Source organism: Colletotrichum truncatum (assembly GCF_014235925.2).
Source record: "Colletotrichum truncatum strain CMES1059 chromosome Unknown Contig_0010, whole genome shotgun sequence".
Taxonomy (NCBI): Eukaryota; Fungi; Ascomycota; class Sordariomycetes; order Glomerellales; family Glomerellaceae; genus Colletotrichum; species Colletotrichum truncatum.
Genome location: NW_027222407.1, coordinates 2,398,327 through 2,422,119, shown reverse-complemented (window position 1 = coordinate 2,422,119; position 23,793 = coordinate 2,398,327). Strand labels below are relative to the sequence as shown.

General features: G+C 51.7%; 7 protein-coding genes across 7 annotated transcripts; 2 read left to right on the top strand and 5 right to left on the bottom strand.

Moving 5' to 3' along the window:
* Nucleotides 1-843: 843 nt before the first annotated feature.
* CTRU02_214120 (specific RNA polymerase II transcription factor protein) lies at nt 844-4,143 on the top strand (the record flags this gene model as incomplete). The annotated part of the gene is made up of 3 exons (XM_070206185.1): nt 844-1,303; nt 1,325-1,853; nt 1,905-4,143. The coding sequence occupies 3 exons, from the start codon at nt 844-846 to the stop codon at nt 4,141-4,143; spliced, it is 3,228 nt and encodes a 1,075-aa protein (XP_070060217.1).
* Nucleotides 4,144-5,663: 1,520 nt separating this feature from the next.
* On the bottom strand, nt 5,664-6,878 carry CTRU02_214119 (transcription initiation factor subunit; the record flags this gene model as incomplete). The annotated part of the gene is made up of 5 exons (XM_036724672.2): nt 5,664-5,687; nt 5,878-5,945; nt 6,035-6,463; nt 6,539-6,687; nt 6,757-6,878. 5 exons carry the CDS (start codon nt 6,876-6,878, stop codon nt 5,664-5,666), a joined length of 792 nt encoding a protein of 263 aa, XP_036583791.2.
* A 1,048-nt stretch (nt 6,879-7,926) lies between these two features.
* Nucleotides 7,927-9,002, bottom strand: CTRU02_214118 (RanBP1 domain-containing protein; the record flags this gene model as incomplete). The annotated part of the gene is made up of 5 exons (XM_070206184.1): nt 7,927-8,024; nt 8,085-8,213; nt 8,264-8,585; nt 8,606-8,758; nt 8,946-9,002. The coding sequence occupies 5 exons, from the start codon at nt 9,000-9,002 to the stop codon at nt 7,927-7,929; spliced, it is 759 nt and encodes a 252-aa protein (XP_070060216.1).
* Nucleotides 9,003-10,108: 1,106 nt separating this feature from the next.
* Nucleotides 10,109-12,616, bottom strand: CTRU02_214117 (uncharacterized protein; the record flags this gene model as incomplete). Its single annotated transcript, XM_036724670.1, has 1 exon — nt 10,109-12,616. One exon carries the CDS (start codon nt 12,614-12,616, stop codon nt 10,109-10,111), a length of 2,508 nt encoding a protein of 835 aa, XP_036583789.1.
* A 1,155-nt stretch (nt 12,617-13,771) lies between these two features.
* On the bottom strand, nt 13,772-13,891 carry CTRU02_214116 (uncharacterized protein; the record flags this gene model as incomplete). The annotated part of the gene is made up of 1 exon (XM_036724669.1): nt 13,772-13,891. The coding sequence occupies one exon, from the start codon at nt 13,889-13,891 to the stop codon at nt 13,772-13,774; it is 120 nt and encodes a 39-aa protein (XP_036583788.1).
* Nucleotides 13,892-16,818: 2,927 nt separating this feature from the next.
* On the bottom strand, nt 16,819-17,753 carry CTRU02_214115 (phosducin; the record flags this gene model as incomplete). The annotated part of the gene is made up of 2 exons (XM_036724667.1): nt 16,819-17,067; nt 17,121-17,753. The coding sequence occupies 2 exons, from the start codon at nt 17,751-17,753 to the stop codon at nt 16,819-16,821; spliced, it is 882 nt and encodes a 293-aa protein (XP_036583787.1).
* Nucleotides 17,754-18,207: 454 nt separating this feature from the next.
* On the top strand, nt 18,208-18,363 carry CTRU02_214114 (uncharacterized protein; the record flags this gene model as incomplete). Its single annotated transcript, XM_036724668.1, has 1 exon — nt 18,208-18,363. One exon carries the CDS (start codon nt 18,208-18,210, stop codon nt 18,361-18,363), a length of 156 nt encoding a protein of 51 aa, XP_036583786.1.
* Nucleotides 18,364-23,793: the final 5,430 nt, after the last annotated feature.

Here is a 23,793-nt window from a genome sequence, read left to right as displayed (position 1 = left end):
CCACTGTCCAAATCATCATCAAGTTGGGATTTGCCAGCCAAGCCGAGTTCTTGCTGGTGTAAACCTTTTTTAATTCTTCTTCTTTTCATCACAATTGCATCGGATTCTGGGCAATCGCGCAATATTTTCCCCCATGGTCCTTTTGCCCTTGTCGTTGCACAGTTTTCTACCGATTATTGCAGCTGTTACTCGGTCTCATCGACGTCAGCCAATAAGGACCCCCGACAGACACATCCCACCCTCGCCCACCACGCATTTTCCATCTTTCTTCCGATTGCTGATCGCCGTGTCTGACCGAAGCCCCTCTTCTCATTCAGCGCAGCAAGCCGAGCTTTCTTTTTTGGGGGCTGGAGTAGGTCGGGTCCAGGCCAAAAGACCGAAGAGAGTCCTCACCAGGTTTGCCGTGCGGTGAATTGCACTGCAGCAGTGCACGAGTGCCCATACGCCCTGTGTTTGGAAACTGTCTCCGCGAATACCAGACGAGGTATCACAGCTTACCACACCCCTACTATACCTACTATAGTCGGGGTTACGCACTGTCTCTTGTTGGCCGGTACGTATCCACTTCTACCTGCCTAGCTTAGTGAGCTACCCAGCCCTTGGGGGGATGGGGTACCTTACCAACCCCGCACCCATTCAAGCTCTGTACCACTAACCGTGAGGGCCCACCCAGCCAAACGTGGCCGACAAAACCCAGGGCCCGCCGTTTTTTTTCGGCTTCCCACCCCAAGCCGCTCTACTCCCCCCCCTCCATAATCCCGTTGCAAACCGACCCGAGTCAATCCTCGACAGTCTTCAGTCGTGACATCGACCCACGATTGCAGCACCACTTCCCGGCCCATCATGGCCCAATACGCCGCCCAAGCAGCATCCAACCTGAGCCCAACAGCCTCTTCTGCTCCTTCAACCGGTGCTGCTGCCCCCGCTCCCCCATCAGCCGCTGGCGGCACTCAGCCGGCTGCCCAACACAAACGCGTCTACCAGGCATGTATCCCGTGCCGTCGGAGAAAGGTCCGCTGCGACTTGGGAAGCGTCGATAACCCCCACGATCCGCCCTGCGTGCGATGCCGCCGCGAGAGCAAAGAATGCTACTTCAGCGCGACACGACGAAAGCGCAAAACCGAGGACGGTGAGGCTGATGCCGAGGAGGTTGACGAGTACACAATACGCAATGGCCGAAAGCGTGTCCATGTCAGTGACAGCCCACCCGTCAGCATCGACCGCCGACTCTATAGCGAAGTGCCCTTGACCCCCGGGGGCTCCATTGGCCGAAACCAACCTTTGCGCCGGCCGACCGATCCTGCCATACCCATTGCCGGCCCAGGTTCCCGCGGTGCCGTGACCCCGAGTACCATCAGCCAGGCGGATAGTGTCCGGCGCACCACTGGTGACTTTAGCGCCGCCGACGATGAGCCCAATGCTCAACTCGAGAACCACGAGGCACAAGACCTCATGCGACCCGGCGTCTACGGACCCCACGATGCGTTGGACCTGCTATACAAGGCGGCCACGGATAGGTCAGTCCAGCTTCGCCATTCCCAAGACGCGGCTGCTTACCCCCCGGCCCACAGCCCTGCAACGAATAGCAACAAACGCCATGAGAGCGTTGCCTCCGTGCCGTCCATCCCCCAGCAGCCGCTCGTTGTAACCCCCGGCGCTACAATGAAGCCCGTCGGTAACAGCCGTCCGTCGGTGTCAATCAAGCCGGAACCGCAGCTAATTGATCCGGAGCTGACGAAGCGGGACCTGTCTGGAGAACCTGGATACCAGGATGCCATCAAGGCTTGGGGAAGGTTCAGATTCGTCAGGGCTGGCTGGTTTACGGCGCAGGAGGCCATTGACTACATTGACTAGTACGCCCACCCCTACATTTGCCATGTCTGTTGTCACTAAACGTGCTATAGCTATTATGAGTATCTCTCACCCCTTACGCCCATTTCACCACCAACTTTCCGAAACCCAGCGTCGCATCTCACTCTATTAACGGAAGAGCCCATTCTCACGATCACCCTCCTCACCATTTCATCGAGATATCGGAAGGTCCCTGGCACGGGTGGACATTGCCGATCTCATGCCATTCACGAGCAATTGTGGACCTATCTTCGCGGGATGATCGAGAGATGCCTTTGGGGTCAGGAAGCATTCGGTGGTGGATTTGCGGCGATGGCGGGGGCATCATCCGTCATTGAAGACCAAACCAGCAGCACGGCGCCCTGGCGAGGAATGCGAAAAGGAAGTCTGCGGACACTGGGAACTGTGGAGTCCCTGATGATACTGACGGAGTGGCACCCCCGTGCGCTCCACTTCCCCCCGGCTGAAGCCATTGATGAGCTTATGCTTCCGTCGTACGAGGGCAGCGACCTCATCAGCACCGATGAGAATGGGAACCAACGGCCATCGGCCAACATTGGCGGGCGGAGACTTGACAGCTGGCTTGAGCCTGCGTGGAGAAGCGACAGGATGTGTTGGATGCTTCTCAGCACCGCCATGGGTCTCGCCTACGAGCTGGGTGTTTTTGATGACATTGATGAGCTGCTTCGCGACGGCGCCATCACAAGACCAGAGTACGAGGAGGAAACATACCGTCAGCGCGCCAACCGAATTAAGCGCTTGCTGCTCATCTACCTCACCCAACTGGCTGGCCGCCTTGGCTGGACGAGCATGGTTCCCGAGGCCCTTCGCAAGAGCGACCCGGCTGTGACCCGTCGCCGCCCAGCGTCGACCGAGGGCACAACCCCCGGAACCAACCCGTCATCCATGTCCAATGCCTTCAACTACATCCCGGACCTGGAGCTGGATGACCAGATCATTCACTGCTGGGCCGGAATCAGCAATGCCATGCACGTCGGGAACGAAAAGTTTTTCAAGTCCCGTAAGCATACGACCGATATCATCCAGAGCGGGAAATACACCGATCTTTTGAAAGATTTCCAGCCGCTACTGCAAGATTGGTGGAAAGAGTTCGAGCGCTACAGGCTGCCACCATACATCCGACACATCCTGACCATTGAGTATGAGTATGTCCGCATCTATGTCAATTCGCTGTCTCTACAGGCGGTTGTTGAGCGCTGCACGAACAACGCCGGCCACACTGCTCATGCGGGTCACGGTGCTCACGGCAACCATAACGCGGGAAGTGCCGCTCAGCTTTCGCCGCAGACGCAGAATTACTTTGGCAAGCTGCCTCTGGGTCAACTAGGTGGATTCGGTGCAACCGATCAGGAGTACATCAAAGAAGTCATCAGTGGTAGCCGGAACCTGCTCAGGACGGTAGTAGAGGGCCTTTTGCCGGGAGAATATCTCAAACACGCGCCAGTCAGGACATACTTCCGAATCATCAGCGGCGCCATGTTCCTACTCAAAACATTTGCCCTCGGCGCGCCGCGGTCCGATGTCAAGATGAGCATCGACCTGATGGATCAGACAGTGGAGGCGCTTCGCAACTGTGTCGTCGACGATGTTCACCTAGGCATCCGTTTCGCGGACTTGTTAGAATCGCTGACCCGTCGCCTTCGCAACCGTTTCATACAGGCACCCACTCTGGGCCAAATTGGATCTGCCGATGGCAGAAGCCCAGATCCTCATGGCGTCCCCAACGGTACCGGGGCCGCCAATGGACAACTAACCAACGGCATTGATGGTCACAGCTGGTCTAACCACGCTACCAAGTTACGAGATGGACTTAGCGCACACGGTAAGCCCTTTCTCTCTTCGCTGTCTCTCTGTACGACTTCAATGGCTAATAAAGAAACAGAAGATCCAAACGCTATTTCTGCGACACCTTTCGACCTCACCAGTGGCAACTTTCCCTACCCCTCCGGTGCGGCCTCTGTTCTTGGTCCATCCACACCGGCACCACACACCGACAACGCCGGCACCGGCACCGGCAACAACACAAATAACAACGCCGCGGGCTCTACTACGGGAATGGACAACCTCTTCGATTCAACGGATTGGAACAACCCCAGTAATGAGATGTGGTACTTGCCCACTGGCCCGGCTTTCTTCCAAAATATGGATAATACGGCTGTCGCGATGACGGCAGAAGGCGTCAACGTCGGCGGTTTAGACTTACTCGAGTATATGGCCATGGACAACTTCAATGTCATGGACGGCCCTAACGGCGCAACGTCGTACCCCTGAACCCAGGCAGGGCAGCAGGCTGGTGAATAACATGACATTACACTACACGGATAAGGAAAATGGTTTACAAAAATTGCAATTTGGCATAATTTCCGGCGTACTAAAAAAAGCAAAAGACGAGAAAGAAAACAAAAAGGCAACTTTTTCGGATAAAACTTGGTGCGACAAGTATGATGGGAATCGCTTACAGGCAGCTTTATTTAACCTTTGCTTTTCTTTTTTTATATTTCCCTTCCTTTTCCCCAACTTGATGAGGAAAATTCAGTATGATCTGTTGGCTCGTTGTCCATTTATTCGGTTGTTATTTTTGTTTTTTTTATACGATGACAACGAAGATCGTTACTCGTTGATAATGAGGCTGCGACGGCGGAGAAGTATGACTTAGATACCCTTTTAGCACTCGATTGTCAAACGAAGCGTCCGAGATGGAGCGCTTGCTCGAGTTGAATAGTTTAAATATGGAGTTACTTGGCGATTGAAAGCCGTATCCTGGTTATAGTGACAAGCTTTCAAGGTTTAACAACTCGACGTTGTTTGACGGTCCAGGTGCATGGTTGAATTAGACACTTCGCGCAAGCTGATGCTTCCCTTCCCTCCTTGGCCACACTTCTTTTCAGCTCACGGGTCCTTGTAGGTAACGTACTGGTTTCCCACCAGCAAGCCGCAGTTACCGAATGGCAGGTTCATCGATGGCTTTGATCCCACATGCTTGCTTATAGGGATGAGAGAGGTAAGCCATGCCACGTTTACATGGTCACGGAAGAACACGCGCCGAAGTTTCACTGATAATATATATATGCCTATGACGCAGATGATAGTCACCAGGAAGGGTCACTCAAGACGTACTGCGTGTAATGGAAGCCAAGCTGTAGTAAGCACCAGACGCGTATCTCAAGGCGCCAAATGGCACGGAAACAATAGTAAGGACACACGCATCGGGTTCGTAGCGAGACAACAGGCTTTTCGTTTACGAGGGATCATGAGAGAGGCATACGGTAGCAACTCAATATGATTACAATGAGGACAGGCAGGATCTCCACCCCCCCTCCTCCCTTACTCTGTAGTTAAGGCAAACGGGAGGGTAGATCCGCGAAACGATACACAGCCTTCCCCACGTCTAGCCCTACCCGCCGACACCCAACCTAACCCTGCCCCGCCCAGTGTCGTCGTAGCTTCGTCGCGCTTTCCTTTGCTATCAAATACAGAGGCCGTACCGTTTCGCGTGCGAATAGCTTTTTAGGTAGGTATACATGGACAAAAACAGGACACTTAAAACTCAAAAAAAGAACAATGAAAAACAGACCAGAAACAAGAAGCATGGAGAAGCCGAGAACGCCTAGCCAAATGCCATTGGGAAAGCGTGGGGGAAAAGCGAACAGAAAGGTCTAGCGCTTCCATCACCATAACATCCTCCCCAGAGAAGACCCCTCGTCGTTTTTAGGTCGCTTCATCCGTCAATCATTTGTCGTCGAAGCAGGTCCGCGAGGAGAAAATCGGCAAGAGTTATCGGACGGGTTGATCTAGCTGACGAGGCCCTTCTTGGACTTTCATGCAGGAGGGCGCAGCGCCGTAGTCAGCGGCCAGTTCTTTTCTGACCCAGTCCTAAGCCTTCCCTTTTCCAATCCCTTCCCCGAAGCTTGCGCGAGCACACCAAGCACTCGCATGTGAAAGTGCTATTCGTACAATATCCGAAAATCCCACACGCCTCTAAGCCCGAACGAGCGAACGACTCACCAAGTAGTCCCAGAGTTGCTTCGTCATCGAGTCCGACATCGTGTATAGATCAATGGAGAACTCGCCCGCTAAATTAACGCGTCAGCTGTCGCTCCTGAGAACATAAACAAGTGCCGAATCTGCGGCGCGTCCAATTCCCAATGCGAGGAAAACTGACCAGCCATGAGATTCGTAGTAGGGGAAGCAGGCATAAGCTCACCATCAACATCACTCTTGATGTAAGTGTCTGCGGTCTTGTTGTCGTTGATGATCTGAATAACGCGGAGAAGGTCGTCCTCGTCGAGCTTCTCGAGGGCCTGGGCGATCTTCTCGTAGTCGTACTTCTGGCTACCCTTTTTGCCAGCACCACCCTTCTTCTTGAGACGGTCATCGTCTGACGGCAGAGGCCCAGTCTCACGCAGGATTTGCTGAAGCGCCTGAGATGGGTTCTTGAAAGACACGGTATGGTCGGCCTCGTAGCGGTTCTTGGCGAAGTTGAGGTCGTGTGAGATAGTCTGCTTCGACTTCTCGGTAATGTAGCAGTCGATCGTCATATCGAATTCACCCCATCCTTCGTTCTCGCACTTGAAAGGTGGCTTGTGAAAGGCTACAGGAAGGTGTGGTCAGAAAATTGCCACCAGCAAAGGCGCGACGCAGGAGCGCCGGAGAAAGGATCACGAACTCTGAGTCGGGTTCTCGAATGAAGGGTGGAGGTTATACACGACCTTCTGAAAGCAGTCGGCGGGGTGCTCCTCGCCGTCCTCACCGATGACGTATAGTACGATAGACCATTTTCGCATAGGGAAATCTTCGACCGGGGAGGGCTTCTCGCTGGGATGAGAAAATCAAGGTCAGCAAGGTATACAGCTTGGGAAGGAGCTTGCTTGGGCGCCAACGTACATGATATTCTGCTCAGTTACGAGCCTAACCTTTCTCTGTATCATTTTGTTAGTGATCTTGAGCGGTCCGCAAGCCCCCAAGGGCTGCTTCTTCTTCTTCTTCGCAAGCTTCTTCCTCGCCATGGTGGTTGCGCTGCTCGCAAGGTCTGGGCAGAGTTTGTGAAGATGAATGGAGAGATTGGTGGGATAAATATAATACAAGTTTGATTCCTAGTTACTGCCTGGCTTGAAAGAAATGGCTAGGAGGAGACATAACGAGCGGTTGCCAGCATCGCAAGCTGTGCAAGGTTGGGAGGTGAATGGGAGGGCGATGTTACGGTGATGTCGTTGCTATTCGTCGCGAAAGACGCGCCAACAACACGATGCTAGAACAATGAAATCCCTTACCTCTACAATCATTATGGGCTGGTACTGTAGTCGCAAACGTACTGGTAGCTGGGCGTGGTCTTCGAGCGGCGGTTCAATGTTCACGTTGAAGCAGAGATGGTTGTGTGCAGTTCACCAGATTGGGATTTGGAGGTTTGGAACTGGAAGGCTGAGAGCCGACGCTCGGACCACAGGCGCCCAGGGTGTGGCTGAATGTCCACCGCGACCAAGCAAAAACGTGAACCGTGAACCGTGTTGCGGGGAAGCAAGGACCTTAATTGAAGAGCTCTTCTACTCTCACCAGCATGGGTCTTTGCTCAGAAACAAAGCAGATTCTAATATTAAATACACTTGCGCAAAAACATTGTTTTCTTCTTTGGAAAGACTTCTGCACGTGTAAGACCACTCAAGGGCGATCACATAATATCTTGAACGGAAAGACAGTGTCAAGGGGCATGATTCTGTCTATTAACTGCTGCGCATCTAAGCACATGGGATGGGGATTGATTCTTATTTATTTGTGCTGTGTAGAGTGTCTTGTTCCTAAGCTTTGATGCTATCCATCCACCTCTCAAGGCCAGAAAACAAACACCACTCGGTGCAAGTTTAATTGCACTCGCCAGCTTCTCCTGACCCAGCGTGATCCAGCCTGCCTCGTGTGATGGGGTGGGGGTGTGTAAAAACAATGGTGCTAGGATCGTGATTCTTTTTTTGCGGCAGACAGTCCGTTCCTACGGGCTCATGATCGGTCGCAGCGGGATTCTTCCATCCTCATATTTCTGCTGAGACGGGGGGTATTGGCAACCTAAGACTCCTGGGCAGGAGCAGGCTCCGCAGCGGTCTTGAACAGCTCCTCGTTGTCCTTCTGAGCCTTAAGGAAGGCATCCTTGAAGGCGTTGGCGTCTGTTTTTTTTTGGTTAGCTTCCTGCGCGGTGGCTGGTGTATGCGAAAGCAACAACTTACTCTCAGAGTTGGCGAAGCGGATGGCCAGGGTAACGGCCTCGGCCTCACCCTCGCTGACATCGGCGGCAGCGTTCCAGACCCAGCTGCGGTCAGAGCCGACGTTGGGAGAAAGCTTCATCTCAGGGACGACTACTGAGATTAGTGGCTGTTGGCGCAGGGATGAGGCAGGAATCACATACTGTAGTGGTTGGCGCAGACCTTGAGGGTCTTATCACGGCGCATGACCAAACGGGTCTTGCCGTTCTCCTTGTGCTTCAGCATGCGGATATCACCAGTGCCACGCTCCTTCCACTCAGTCGTCTCCTTGACGAACTTGAACAGCTTGGCGCGCATCTTGAAGAGCTGCTCCTCAGCCTCCTCGTTGGTGCGGGTCTCAACCTTCTCGGTCAACTTGATAACGGGCTCAAAGTGAACATCCTCGGACTCGGGAGCTTCCTCCTCACCCTGTGAAATGGTATCAGTCAGTATCCAAAATTCATGCGCAGCTGCCAGAGACGGCGGAAGTGGAGAATGCTGCATACCTCGCCCTTCTCGGCGGCGGCAGCATCGCGCTGAGCCTTAGCGCTGCCGGAGTTGTCACCACGGTCCTCTTCCTCCTTCTTCTCCTTCTTGGCGCCACCTCCAAACATGGAGAAGACGGAGGAGGAAGTCACAGGCTTCTCGGCGTCACCGGTCTAAAAGGCAGGAGTCAGCTATCCGTAGCATCCAAATATGTATCAGCAAGTAAAAAAAAAGTGAGGGTGGACGAGAACTATGCGTGTCGCACACGAGCAGTGTAAAGCGGTGAGCTTCGGCTCTCCTCGCAGGGGACAGGCGACAGTCGGTGTTTGCGACAATGGGGAGTCGTACCTCGGTGGGCTTGGTCTCCTCGTTCTTGGTCTCCTCGACCTTGGGCTCGGTAGCTTCGGCAGCAGACATTGTGTCGTATTCGTGGAAGGATGGTATCGATAAGTTGACGGTATTGGCTCTGGAGGCGAAAGACAAAAAAAACATTAGCTCATGAAATCTTCGCCATCAACGATCTGCCCCTCCTTGAGTCAGGACGGAGAGCACCTTATTGATCGTCATCCAGCCGAGGAAAGTGTAAACTGCAGGGGAATGAGACTAAAAGTATGAAACTTACCAGGGCTAGTAGCGGTATGTTCTGCAGCAAGCAAAAGGGGGCAAAGGTGGAAAGCAAAATATGAATTTGTTTCCTCAGTGGTAAGGTGAAGTTGGGAGTGGGCTGGACAAAATGAGGGAAGACAGCCCCTCATTCAAAAGTCAACAACAAGAGGGGTGTCGGGCGGGCCAGGCCCTTGCTGTTAGGTGCCCAGGCAGTTACCATCCATTCGCCTGAAAGTATCTTCTCAGCAAGATCACATAGGGGTGTACTTGTACCGCTGTTAACCTGGTGGGGTTTTACCTGAGCCAAAGCCCAAAACTGGAAGAGCGCGGCCAATCATCGAGCCCATTTTCTTCGCCACCAGGGAGTCCTTGATTCGGACAGGAGAACATCGACATTACCTTAGCCATCATCCGGCCTTATCCGCACTATTGGTTGTAATAATTTGCCTTACTGCACTAGTTACCATTTCAGTTGTTGTTGTCCTCTAATTCTTATACTCGTCTTACTCCCATCATTTTGAAATACTCTGGTTGAGCGGACCCTTCGCTGCTGGCACGAGCTTTCAGCCGACCAATGCTTGGACGGAGTTTAGACGACAGCGTACTTCTCGTCTTTGACACTTTCACGCATATTGCAATTTGTCTGCAGATGCCTGCTCGTATTCTATTGACTTGGTCCATTCCGTAAGTGCTAAATCGCCTCCCAGGCGTACAACTACGAGCTACCCGACGCTTGCTTGCTCGCCTGGGACGCATTTCGAAAGGATATTGGGGGTAAGTGAAGGGGAGAAAGCCATAACAAGCTAATCAGTTACGAGTGAATCGAGCATGTTAATATGAGGCAGTGAATATCAAAATCATTCCTTAAACTCCATTCCGTTCGGTACCCTGTCCCTAAACCGCCGTTCCAGCGTCGACTAGCCTTGCTGTTTGCACTGCTGTGTCCAACGAGAGAAACCTGACTGACATCTAGCCTCCAGGCGCTCCCTCTTTCGGCGAGCTCTTTGTTCCAGTCTCTCGCGATCAAGACGCTCCTTATTAGCCTTCTCGGCGGCTAACTTCTTATTCGCCAGGTACTTCTGGGCCTTCTCCAGGTATGTATTATGCTTTTCCGTCTGCCGTGTAAGTCTTAGCCATAAGAGCCATGACTGGATCTGAGCCCTCTTGTGCTTCATGTCGGCCCATTCCATGGTCTCTTGCGCTTGACGGGACTGCCGTACATCTTGCAAAGCTTTAGTCAGCTTGGCAGGCGTCCACCAATTCTTGATGTAGTTCACGGTCTTCTCAGTGTCTTTGCTGAGACGGGCGGATACTTCTCTCATGTCTTCAGTAATGGAGGTCTTCCATGATCCCAGGGAAGCGATCTGCTCTGCTCCTTGTTGACCAGCAGTGTTGGCCAGGTCGACAAGTTGATGCGCGATGGACTTGCCGTAGCCAAGACACTGCTCTAAAGCAGTCTGGCCGAAGTCAATCAAAAATGTCTCGTTGACCTTGGGCTTTTTGGTCGTGTTCACGGCGATAGTAAGAACACCGTGGGCTTCCTTCCTCGGGATCTCAATAAGTATGCCTTCATCAATCGACGAGAACTTAGTCTTAACAGCTTGGTCGCCTTTGAGGACATCGATGGTGATTGAGTCTTTCGCAAGCCACGTGATCTTTGTGCCTGAGGGGATTTTGACAAGAATTTCGTTGTGACTGTACTTCTCTGCTGAGCAGACGTAAGTCTTTTGAGACTCGGGGAATCTGTCTGCAATGAAATCTGCGAGCTCCGCAAATGGCGCTACAGCAGTGTTGCTAGAAGACGCTTTTGCCTGGGGCACCCGGATTGTCGTTGTTGAGGTCAAGTTGATCGTGATAGTCGAAGTCGAAACGGACGCCGTAGCGGTGGATACGACAGGAGCAGATGAAAACAGAGCAGTTGTCCCGGCTGGCACCAATGCGGATGATCCTCCTATGTACCAGTTGCTGAGTACAAGAGCTGTAGCAACGATTATAGAAAGGCCAAAGGTTTGAGCAAGAGTCCAGAGGTCGACGTCCTCCAATGTTGAAACGGTGAACTGATGGACATCACGGAACGCCTTCATTGACTGTGCGTAAACGTTCGAGCACCTATGTGGTTGGTATTCCTCAACAGTCTTGCACAGGCCAGTCAGATATGCCAAGTTGCGGTTCATCTGACGATCATCGATTTCCTTGAAGGTCTCAAGGCCTATTGGCAGCCTCACTGAAGGACAAGCTTGATCGGTAAACTCTACATATCGGTGTAAGGCATGTTCGTTAATCATGTCGCTCCAGCTCTCCGTTGGGTTCTGGAAGAGTTCCGTGTCGGAAATGAAGATGCAGGGCACAGCGTGCCGTTGCATAAACTCCCAAGCCGCCTCACGAGTCTTACGAGAAGTTTCATCGTCATTGTCAGTAACGTTAAAGATAGCGACGTGTGGGGGGTTCCACGACGGTTGGTTAAGTGAACCACTCGAAACGAATGCTGACTGGAAGGTGCGGTCGTGATTTATGGTTATGGAATAAACAATCTCGCCCGGAAACTGCTCTCTTTGATGAACAGTTTCCGTGGCTGCAGTGCAATGATCGACCTCAAGAGAAACAGAGGACGATGTGGGCGAGGCATCTTCAGTGGCTCTCCGTCTTTCAGAGGCAGCCAATGCTGATAGGATCTTTTCTTCGATATCGGCCTTGGCTCCACGGTTGCCTACATACACAACTCGAAAAGGGCCATTCGTATCCAAGCATGAAGGAGCCATGGTCTGGCGAACGGAAACGTAGGCGACTTGTCGAGGGTTTGGTTCTGGGAAGTGGTGTGTGACGTGCTTGACTGAGACCTGTTTGATACAGATGGGGTTTTCCGTCTCGTCAAACTCGATGGGCTGGCGCAACAGAGCGGTCTTGTTACTGTAGGAAGAGGCATGCCCAGCACCATCAGCATCCAAAGGAGGAGTGGCCACCCGAGAGGAAGGGTTCATAAGGCTCTCCTCGGCATATTGAATGGAAGAGGCTCTAGACCTGTCCTCGGCAGCGTCATCGTCGTCCGATTCCATATCGGAGCGGCTTGCCGTATCATCTGTACGCTCGATGCCGTCTAGACTATGGACGTCGTCAGGTCGGGCATAATCAAAAGAGCTTAAGGATTCAGCCTCAGCTTCAGTGCCACGGTCATCTTGACTTTCGATATCGTCATCTGTGTTGATAAATTCGTAGGTGGACTCAGCTAGCTCACCAGCGTCTTCGGTCGTACTTGAAGGGTCCATGATGTCTGGTTCGCTAGAAGAAATCCAGCTGGCCAAGTGCTTGTTGCCTTGGGGGCGAGGGAAGCGGAGGGTCAGTTCTGAGGATGACAAGGTGGTGGAGCTTGTCGGATCGGAAGTGGCGTCGACGTCTCGGATGGGATCGCCGTTGTGCTGCTCTTCCATAACGAAGATGCAAAGAGTCAGCCTTGCTGGTATCCCGTCATGCCTCGAAAATTCGAGCGGGCGGTGGAAATAACGAGAACTGAACGTCGGTGACGATGCGTGGTGGAGAGTGTGGTGAATGGTGGGCTGTGGTGGTAGAGGATGGAGGGGTAATGCGGATGGTTATCAAGTGACGGGCTGGCGCAGCAGAAAGGTTGGGGGTGTTTGCTTGAAAGAAGAAGACAAAAGTTTGAAGAGCTGAGAACCTCGACGAGTATGAGATCCAGGATCGTAAGAAAATAGAGAACAACTAACTCGGGGAAGCCTTTGGGAAGGTGCAAAGGGGTAATGCGTGATGACAGGAAGTCGTCGAAGGTTATTTCCTCGATGAACTGTCGTCGGCGTCGGCGGCAGGTGCTGCCTGCCCACCTTACCGAGAAATTGAGGGGCGCGGCGTGTGCTGCCTTACGGGTTCGTAGTGCAGGCTGGTCGGTACCTTAGCTGGGCAGCCCAGTAGGTGAGTTAGGCAGGGTGGGGAGATAGGATGGGACAGCGGTCGCTGTATCGGAGGTGACTGTGACTTTCAGACGTCACGCGGCTGCCGCTGTCAGGATGTTGGAGCATAGATAAGAGGCAAGGTACAGGATACTAACCAGGGCAGTTGCTGGCGCCTCTCACGTTTGGGCCTAAGGGCGTCAAAGCGTCTCGAATGTGATCAGTGCCTGGTTGACGTGCGATTTCCAGAGTGGTTTGATTTTGGCGAAAGGGCCCGGTAGGAGAAGTCTTACGGCAGGGAAGTAAAATGGAAGAGAGGGAGGGGGAAAAGAAGAGAAGAGGGAAGTCAGATGGATGAAGGAAGCTGACAGTTCGTATGAATATGAACGCTCCTGCCGGAGGGAAGGTGGGTGGATGGAAAGGAAGGTGCGGAGACGCATGTATGGAGAGACATCTGGGCGCACCATTGAGTACCAAGAAGGCAGCCAGTAGGGCGGCAGCGAGACAAATGGAAGCAGGCACTACGACCACGGGCTACGGGCAGGGTCGGGCGATTGCGACGAGATGAGAGAACCTACCTACCTACCAACCTAGACCCGAGGGGATGTGAGATAATGAACCGGCCAGTGTCACCAAACTACGCTTACCGTTTGGTACTTTCGGCTCGGTAGCTGCCTTAAATCAGTCCGTCTTGCACTTTTCGCCAGCCGCCTGCCGTGTGCTTAAGGTGGTGGGGGCGGGGTTTGTCAGGTTAAAGTCAAGACGCAATTTTATGCCGCCCATTTCCACCTTGAAGGGCATAAGCGGACACATTCAACGCTGGCAAGATGCAACTATGCATCATTCATATTCGTACGGAATGTCACTGACAAATGGGCCGCCCACTTGTACTGCAGCCCATCAGCATCATTGCACCTCTTATCGATAAATGACAGGGGCCTTTGGAGGGGAAATCAACAGTAACTGGACCAGTACGGCCTGGGATGGTGGGGTTATCCACCATCACCCCGCCTGAGATCGCTGTTAGCACCAACTTACCTTACCACTCTAAGGCAGAGAGGTATCGTGACCAGAGGGGGATCCGCCCCTCTCCCAACATCACGTCTTGGCTAGAGCAATTCACCAGATAGGTCTTGATCTGTTTCTTTCTCCGTATGCTTAATTTCTGCTCAGATACATTTTCAAGTAATTTCTCTACTCCTGAGAAATTGCAGAGCACGACATTTTGCTCGTCATGCCAGAGATCGCAGTCCGGCCGACCAGCCTTAAAATCTAAATCCATCCCCTCAACCTGAGGCAAGGTACCAACCTAAAGTTCAGGTCATCCAATGTAGACAGTGCCAGTCACCACGGGCCGTCGTAAGCAACCAACCAGGTCGCCACGTAAGAAACGATGGGACTCTTACAAGACGTGCTAGGGCCAGGCTGTGAACATTTAGGGATGGCACTCGCAATCTTGACGGAGCTTGATAGATGAGCAGAAGAGAAGGTTCACAAGTATCAGCTCCATCGCCCAGATCGAATACTTTCAAAGGTCTCACTGGGGCCGTCATTTGTCTCTCTTTGAAGTTTATCCAAGACGGCCGGGACACGTCTAGGCTTTACAAAGACTAGCGGCCACTGCTGTGGCTTGTGGCTTGCCTTGGTCCGCCATATGTGGCGGTGCGTCTTTCTGATTTCCCTTAGCCTGAGAATAAACCAGTTCAAACACCAAGATTCGCAATATAGACCGATAGCTTCTCGATCATTTTACTCAAGCTTTACTTTTTCCGTTTGGGTTCCATTTATTTTTTGTTACTTGTCAGTCTCTTACTGAAGGAAAGCCGGACACAATCAGTTGGCAACACCTGGAGCCCGTATCAATAGTAAAGCCAGGCACAAAGGAGCAATCCTTCTAGATGTTTACGACGGGCGGCTCTACATCCTACTATTTCGCAGTTGACATTTCTGGACACCTAATCAAGTAGCGGCTTTTTTTTTTTTTTTAAACAGATTTAATGTTGTCTTCCAGTAGAAGATTATCTAACCATGGAAGGGGCTCTCCCAACGGTCAACTTTCAAACACCATCCGCTGCCGTAACGACTTCGTAAGATGGCCATGGTGTGTGATTTTTATTTTTTATTTTGACTGCCCCTTGAGTTGTAGATTCTGTGCCCTATTCTCTTGTTCAGCCTTTCTTAATTTGCCTGTCAGACTGGCACATTCGAGCCATCGGGAAAGGTCTGTGTTAGAGCTCTTCCACCACAATAGCCACTTGCACTTGGTGACGGTTTCGATGGAGAACGTGGACTGTTCTTCAACCTCGTCTAGTGCAATAGTGGGTACAATATGAATCAAGAACAATGTATAAAGTCAAATACAGCATCGTCACAACGTCGTTTCTTGTATCCTATGGAATTCTATGAAATCTTTCAACAAATGAAAGGTGAATAATCTAGAGTGTCGGTGGTATAGACACAAATCATGCCAATGATCGTCTTTGTGAATGGTCAACATGACATTAATAGGTGGCCGCGAAAGCTAGGAAGGTCGTTGGAGGACATGTCTCGTGCTGTCAAGCGCTTTTTATTTTTCGCCTTTTACAGTTTTTTCCCTTGATACATCACGAGGAGGGAGGTCGGGACAAGGGACACTCTTAAAACAAAACTAGAGGTGTAGGACCAGAGAGATCCGAGACTGATTTTTACCAGAAAAAAGGACGGGATCTAGCGACCCTCCCCGGCCGGAACACTAGCCGAGATCTAGCATCCTCCTTGCTCCTCGCGTTACGAGTAATCTGGATGTGACGTGCGTAAGTAGTAAGACACCTGTGCGTACACACTGGACCCCCCACCTTAGTCGTGTTGCAAGGAGATCACACAGACAATTTTCATCCTCTTGAAAATAGAGAGAGAGAGAGAGATGGGGGGGGGGGATAATTCTACAGACACACATGCGCTCATCTCCATTCCCCAACTTTGGGTTAAACATATTGCCAAAAAGGAAGCAAAAAAATCGAGTTCCTGGTCCTTGCAAACCCAAGCAAATTACATCTTTGAATGAGAGCAAATCGGACTAGCCTAGTCCCGTAGATGCCGAGTCAGCGAGGAGCAACTGAGTAATGTCTTTTAGTAACAAACTTGCGCATGGTATTATTTACCTGTTGACGTTCCCTCTAAGGTCACTGAAAGTAAAGTGATGTAGTAGACATCGTCGGATTGAGAAGATGCGAACCACCATATGTAACATCAGGCAGATGTGTCAAGACCAAGAACCGCAGCACAGAACTGAAGTAAGTCCGTTGAGGAATTGTGTTCTACACAGAATACTCTTTCTAATCCAAACGTGCAATGCTCTAACGTGGCAATCGATGCATGTCCTTTTGTGTGTTTCTTCCCAGAAACCCCCTAGTCCCAACCGAGGCAATCTTCGCAGGGTAAATTGCCCATGAACCTTTCCTCTGCCATAGATATTAGAACGTGAAGAGCATACTCTGTCATCAACAACATGGCCAGATCGTCCCTGAAGAAACTCCGTTATTCTCCCACCAAAATCAAGTAGTGCAGAGAAAACCACCCAAGAAGACATAAAAAGGACAAAATAAGAAGGGGAACGTGATGCTCGCGAAATTGATACGCGCTGCAAAATAGGGGTATCGTAACAGAGAGAAGACATGAAGATTTTTGTTGCTTGCGTTTATGTTGCTTCACTATGTGCGCAGTTACACGCGACCAACAGACCCAGAGCATCATAGGATACTGTGCTTTTCGAACAACCGCGTCAAGGTGTCAGTGCCGAACGCCTCGTCGTCGGGAATCATTTCAATGATTCCTGTTAGGTTGGCGAACATGTCACCCTGGTTGCGGTATGCCAGGATGGAGGGGACAGCGGCGTTATCGAACTCGATGTCGAGGTAATGTACCTTGACAAAGTGGACTGTTGCATGGTGGGAGACAAGCGGCATCATGGCAGCTTCTATCGTTGCCGATACATCACACTGCACAGACGGTTAGTATTTCACGCCTGATAACTGGGCGTCTGGGAACTCACCTCGGGATCATAGACGAAAACAACAACGACAGTATCCCGCGCAACCTTCTCAATGGCGTCGAGGTAGCCCAGAGCGTCAACCTTATCCAGACGACCGTAGATGCGGACACTTGGACTTGTTCTCCGGTTCCGGATAACCTTGTTGGATTCACTCTCCAGCTCCCTTCGTCGGCTCTCACGCCATTGTGCCAGGAAGGACTCTTCGTCTTGTGAGTCACTGTTGTTGCCATCATCCGTTTCGCTCTCGCTCTTGCGTGACTGCTGGGGCTGTGAGAGGCCCTCAATGCCAAAGATAGAGCGGCGCACGGTAGTGCGGGCTCGGCTTATGAAAGAGGTCTTGCGAGCATTCTCGTAGTTGCGGGCATCGGCGATGACACCCTTGACGCCAGTCGTACGGCCGGCATCAAAGCTGGCGGGGGGCAGCTTCAAGTCAGAGCCGGTGTGGCCTAGTGTTGGGATGCGCATGGCGGCGTCGATTTGTGAGTTTCGGTAGATGTCTTCTTCGTCAAGGTCGAGACTGTCTTGCTCGCGGCGGTCGTAGTCCCGATCCTCTGGGTGTACTCTGCTGTTGTCGCGAGACTGAGCTGCGAGCAGGGCGTTGAATTCTTCTTGGGCTGGGGTAGGATTCGACATGATGAACTGTGATAGGCGCGGCCGGGGGAGGGAGGTCTGTTTATGTATGGGACGACGACGGACGGACGAGCGGGCAGATGTGTGGTCAGAGGGTAGTAGGCGAAAGGGGGTGTCGTCAAAAAAGGGAGTAAACAAGCAGGCGAGCAAGCAAGCAGGTAGGTAGCAGTGAAATGCCAATCGTGCGAACTTGGAGTTTGGAAGGGTGTGCCCGGTCGTTCTGTCAGGGCGGCTAAAGGGCAAGCAGGTCAGAACAAGGACAGGACGGGTACCGAGTTACGGGTTCGGTTTCGGAGGGGTGTGACTCTGGCTTGGTGAAAAGAGATGGGCCGGAAGGATGATGGTCCTTCGATGGGGATTCTCGAAGCAGTGGAGACGAACCAGGGGCCAACCCTTGCAGTGGCCACGATACGGTGAAAAACCGGGCTGTAGTGGGCAGAGCAGGAAGGCGCGATGGATGCGTCGAAGGCGGGGCCGAGAGCAAAGGGTCGAGGGTCGAGGGTCGAGGGTGAAGCCCCTGGGGTGCGTCAGGCTGTTTCAGAAGCGGTGGAGGCGTGTAGTCGCGGACGGAGACTGGGCTGTGAATAGGGCACAGTGGATGATTCACCGGTGAAGGATAAATTTAAAAGAAGAAAAACAGCGGTTATGCGTGAGATCTGGTCATGGAACGGACAACTAGTCCGTGTTGTTAAGACGAGGATGTCTGGTGCTGATGCTCGTTTGCGGGCGTAATTGTAAATGCTGTGCCAGGTGCTGGAACGTGAACCGCAACGGCGAGACCGGGCGATTTTTTTTTTTTTTTACCAGGTTTAAATAATACAGAATGTTTTCTGCATTCACCAGGAGACGGTCAGAAAGCAAAGGCTAAGACATAACATGCCGAACCAGACATGCATCCGACCATGATTATCGTCACGCACGAGGGATAGGAGGAGGTAATGGGATTCTGGAGGAAAGATGAAATTGAGGATGAAAAATGTCCGGGCCAAGGACAGGGAACATGATGTAGCAACGGGCGGTAATGACGGTAGTTCTCATTACCCAAAGTACGGATCACGGAGTAAGGCGTTGTTGGTTCGAACTTATTTTGCATTGCCTCTCTCACTGGCCAGGAGTAATTTAAACAAACCGCCCTTCAGCCATGCGACGCGTCTGTTCATAAACCTTGGCTAATGAAGCTGGTGAAGCCGAAAGGAGAACGCACCTGCCTAGCGTCAAATGCAATATCCTAGTTTGAAATCAGATGCTTCCAGCTGCTTGTGCGGTCGGCACAGAACATGCAGGAGTGACACAGGCAGTAGTACCTGGCACCAGTAACAGCCAACTGTAGAGTAACACAGAAAGTATCACGCGCTCTCCTTCTTGACCTTGGCTAGCACTTGGCTCTTTTATCCCCCGCTCGAGTGGCTCAAGGGCTTGTCTTAGTTATCGGGGGCTAAGGCATCAATTTGCTGGTCTCTCTGCCAATCTTCAATCACTTGTTCATTTCCCCTTGTTTTCTCTCTACTAGTATTTCCTCCCATCCTCAATCCTCCCACTCTCCTAGCAGTTGCTTCCTCCAATCAACGCTGTCGGCTACAGGGGACAGTTACCGTCGGGACCTTGCAGATAAGCGATGCATTCTGCAGGTTGGCTGACGTTGCTTGCTGAGCCTCTTCTTTGCTTCTTTCTTTTGGGGTAGCTACTCCAGACAATGTTGGCCATGTGTGTATGTATGTTTTCTGGTTCCAACACAATAATACACAGCTGAATAATTCGACCAAAACTCAACCGTTGTGTTTGTCTGTATGTTTGGCCGGATGTTTTTGTTTAGGGGTCTGGTATAACGTCATCTTCTTTTGCCCATTGTGTTTTGGTCTTTTCTCTCAACTGGCAGTTGTTTTGGATACACAGCGCTTCTTGTCGAGAAGCTCGAGAACCCCTAGTCTCGTGACATTCTCTCTTTCTCCTGCCGCGTTTCCGCTCCGTCCATGCCTTGCTTGCCTACCCTCAATACCTGGACCCCATCTGTAAACAGAATAATCAATTTGCATTTGCTCTTGCATCTCTTGCATTTCTAGACCGGCTCAGCATCCATATTTGGTAGGTGACCCATCAAGCGTCTGGCCCCCCTTGCGTCCGTTCATTACCATGGGCCAGATCAGTGCGGGAGGGCCCTGCATCGTTGTCGATGGATCCGATCCCCTTTTGGCAACAACAATAAATCCAGGACTATTGTTTGCCGGGGACGTAACTGTGGCTGTTCACCAGTCGGTGACGTCCTCATTCCAGATGTGCCTACGTATCCCTACGTCCTACCACCCACTAGCTTTTCCCCACGAAATTTTACTACATAGTGCTGTAGGGATGGATCATGGTCAACGATTCATGCCTGCCCTAGGGTCGACCATCTGCTCGACCTCCACCTGATGCACAGAGCCAAAGCATTGTATGTGTGAGAGGTCGTTGCAAGTCCAGACTATGCCATCTCAAAAGTTGAGAATCCGCGTCTCGGACTCCGCTTGCCCATCTCAGCCTCTTGTCACACCTGCATCGAACATTCCACGCATCATCGTAGCCTCAGAGCACCAACGTGTTGATAGCTTTTTCTGACCAGATGACTGTTTTGACTCCAGAACATGCAGACAGCTAGATGAGACCGGCTGTTGCTATTGGAACCCTTCTATACATAAACATCGTCTGAAGGTGCAAGATGCTTCCAACGAGCACGGATCTCTTCATTGCTGTACCACAGGTCGCGTATTGCTTCAGCCGCAGCCTTCGCGGCACACTGACGAGATACTTCATCTGCTCCTTCCACTTCTAAATCATGATACCCGACATCTTAACACATGACAGCACCATCGATCTTTCGCCACCCCATTAGCCACTATCATGACCCCGAAACATAGCACGGCAGTCTCATCATCAGCTCCAGTAGTCTCTGACAATGACATACGCTTATTATCATGAGCAGCCCCGTTTGGTCGTCCGAAAGTCAGTGTTTGCCTCGTGGCTAGCTCAGTTGTCGCTTTCGGAAACCTGGCTCCAGCGTCGTGTGACCGCCCTTGTCGGTGCTTCGTCAATGCGGGCAAACATGAATGGGACCATCCCTAGACAACCGGTCCATGATGTATCTGTGGCGTCGGCACAAAGTGACTAGGTCTAGTGTAAATCAGTGCTGCCTCTATCGGTCACTGCAGATTTAAGTCGAAGTTCTGATGACTCCAACACTTGCTGTTACATCACAGCGCCTGTCTTTGCAACAGCACCCCAGCTTCTTTCTTTAGCACACACGCCTGTGGACGTAATTGTGCATCATTGATGGTCTTTCAGTGTCTTGTGCTGATGATTCTGGTGCAACATGTTCCCAACTCTTGGCCACTGTTCATACTGGTCTGTCTCGCACCAGCGTCTCTCGGACTCGCATGAGCAAACATTATCATTCAGCTTCCCAGACCTCGTCAACACGAGTCACCTTCTCCACCTCCGGATACGCCGTTTCATGCCTCCATACTGTCGGTGGACACGCCCATTGCTAAGTAGTACGTCATTTATATTGCGCCTCTCCTTTTTTGCAGTAGATCTGACTCATCGTCCCAAGAGTTCAACCACGCCAAGAGGCACGACTCGCTGGCAACACACCTCCGCCAGTTTTTCTAGAGTCGCGTTTTACATGTCCAAGTAAGGACCTCTTCATTGGCGATAAGTTTTTTGAATTCAAAGCCAAACTCAACGAGGCATTGGTCGTCATGTCATGAAAGAGTTAGTGTAAACAACAACAGACTACCTTATGTGCCGCAGAATCCAATGTTTCATGACTTGGTTTCATTCTCATCAGCCCACTCAGCGATTACAGAAACGAAACCTTTCAGACAGGACAATGAAAGGCAGTCCAAGCCACGGTGTCAGAATACACCATCTTGGAACTAGATTACGGGTTACTTCATTTCTCTGGTGCCCTTCTTTGTATCGCAGTTTGACTGATCGATCAGTCTCGTTCAACAAGATGCCCCTTCATCTGATCTCGATAGTGGCATCATATGGTCAGGCGGGCCTGTACCCTTGACTAAAACCACTTCTGAGTGTGCTCGTTTGAACTTCCACACAAAACTACGTCTTATCATTACGTGAAGTATGCCGGCGTTATGCAGCAGCAGCAGCAGCAGCTGCTGCTGCTCCAGCAAGTTGCAGCCCAACCGCGGAGTATATATATATCATGGCTCGATGGGCCAGCATGCCCTCTCTCCGCCCCAGCCCATTCACAATGTAGAGAGTCAATGGGTTCCTGCTCTCATCTCCATGTCCCACGTGCGCCTGGCCTCGTTGTTGTTTACTATACTTCTGTCAAGCACGTTTCTGTACCTCCCCGCCCGTCATGCGGCATGCGCTCCAACCGGATTCAGGGTAGACATCGCAGCTCTAAAGAATACAATGTAAGAATAGTCAATACCGACTCGGCGAACAGCACGTTGTGTAGCACCTCAGACAAGCGGAGCGACGTGGCCACTGGGATCCTTGTGTCTGGCTGCATCAAGCTTTCACATCCAGAACCCAAACCTGTGCCGTGTTGTTAGCCACACAATATGCTCCCGTGGCTCCCCATGCCATTTTAGACCATTCTCAAACTTCCCATCAAGCTGTGTAATTTAGCAATGCACTCAGCCTAGAAAAACAAGCTGCAGCACCACAGTTTAATTCTCCGATCAACCGACCGGCCTACCTTCCATCCGTTGAACTATTAGGATTGACCATCGGCAGCTCATACTAATTTGACCCGTCGCCGTCGTCGGCTGTGCCTTGGGGTAAACTTCTCTAGTTCGATCTAAGACATCTTCGAGAATCGTTTTATACAAACCCATCATTGCTAAAAGCAGTCACAATTTATACACAGAAAGCAGGAGCCAGATGAGATTCCCGACCCAATCACTCTCTGAGTCAAGGCCCCTGTCTGTCCATCCCTCCATGGCCCTCCCTCCCCTCCTTTCCCCAGCCCATATTAGGCCTCCATCCCTCGTCCTCTTCCCAGCATAACCGCCAGGGAAAACCGAAGCAAAGAGGAGGCCCCTCCGCAGACGAACGGGACAGCGACAGATGTGAAACTCCAAGATGGCGTGTTCTTCACATGGCGAACGTGGCCTCGCGTGGCTTCACGTGGTAACGGGTGCGATGGGAAAAGACGAACCTCACGCCATGGCCCGTTCACCCACCCTCTCTCATCCAACATAACACAGTCCGTACACATGCACCGCACACACTTATACGCGGTACAAGGACTAGAAACAAGTTTTCTTTTTGGTGTCGCCCTCACCCTTTTGGCTTCTTTCTCCTCTTTTTCCGCCCTCTTATTCTCTGCGGCCTTGTCGTCACTGCACCCTCACCACGGAGGAGGCCGCGCACGGCTCGGAACTGCCAGATGCTTTCCTCGCCTCCACATCAAAGTGCTGTTTCCCTTCCATGACAACCCTATTTTGATTATTTCAGTCGTTACTAGTCAAGTCCAAGAAGCGCATGGATGAATTGAACCTCATTACCTCCTGCATATCGCTGCCAAATCCCACCTTAGGCGCATAACCCGCGAACCTCGGGACACCCCTCAAATTTTGGGACACTCGTCGAGCAACACTTCGACACTTTTTTCGACCTCACTATCTCTATCTGCTCCTTCATTGTTGCGCCGGCCTCTGAATCGGAGTTCTCGCGTAAGCCGAGCACGTTGTGAGGGCGCATGCCATCAGCTGTCGGATTAGCTTATGTTCTGCCGAGGGTCGAATCTTCAAGTTGGTGGTGTTGTTTGGCAGGGCGATCGTCTTGCCGCTCAACGCTCTGTCGACCTGGATAGTATGCTACATGGTTTTCTTTTGTCGAGCCAAGCCATCCAGCATGGAACTGCGACCAAGCGCCCCGTCTCGCACCATATCTAGTGATGATCATGTGGACCTCTTTCGGTTTCTTCTATCCTGCTTGAGTAATTGCGGTCGTGGTTGTTACCTTTGTCATGAGGTGTCACCAGTTAGCTATTCAGAGGGACTCGGCCTAGACATTCATGAGTATCGTTTCACGC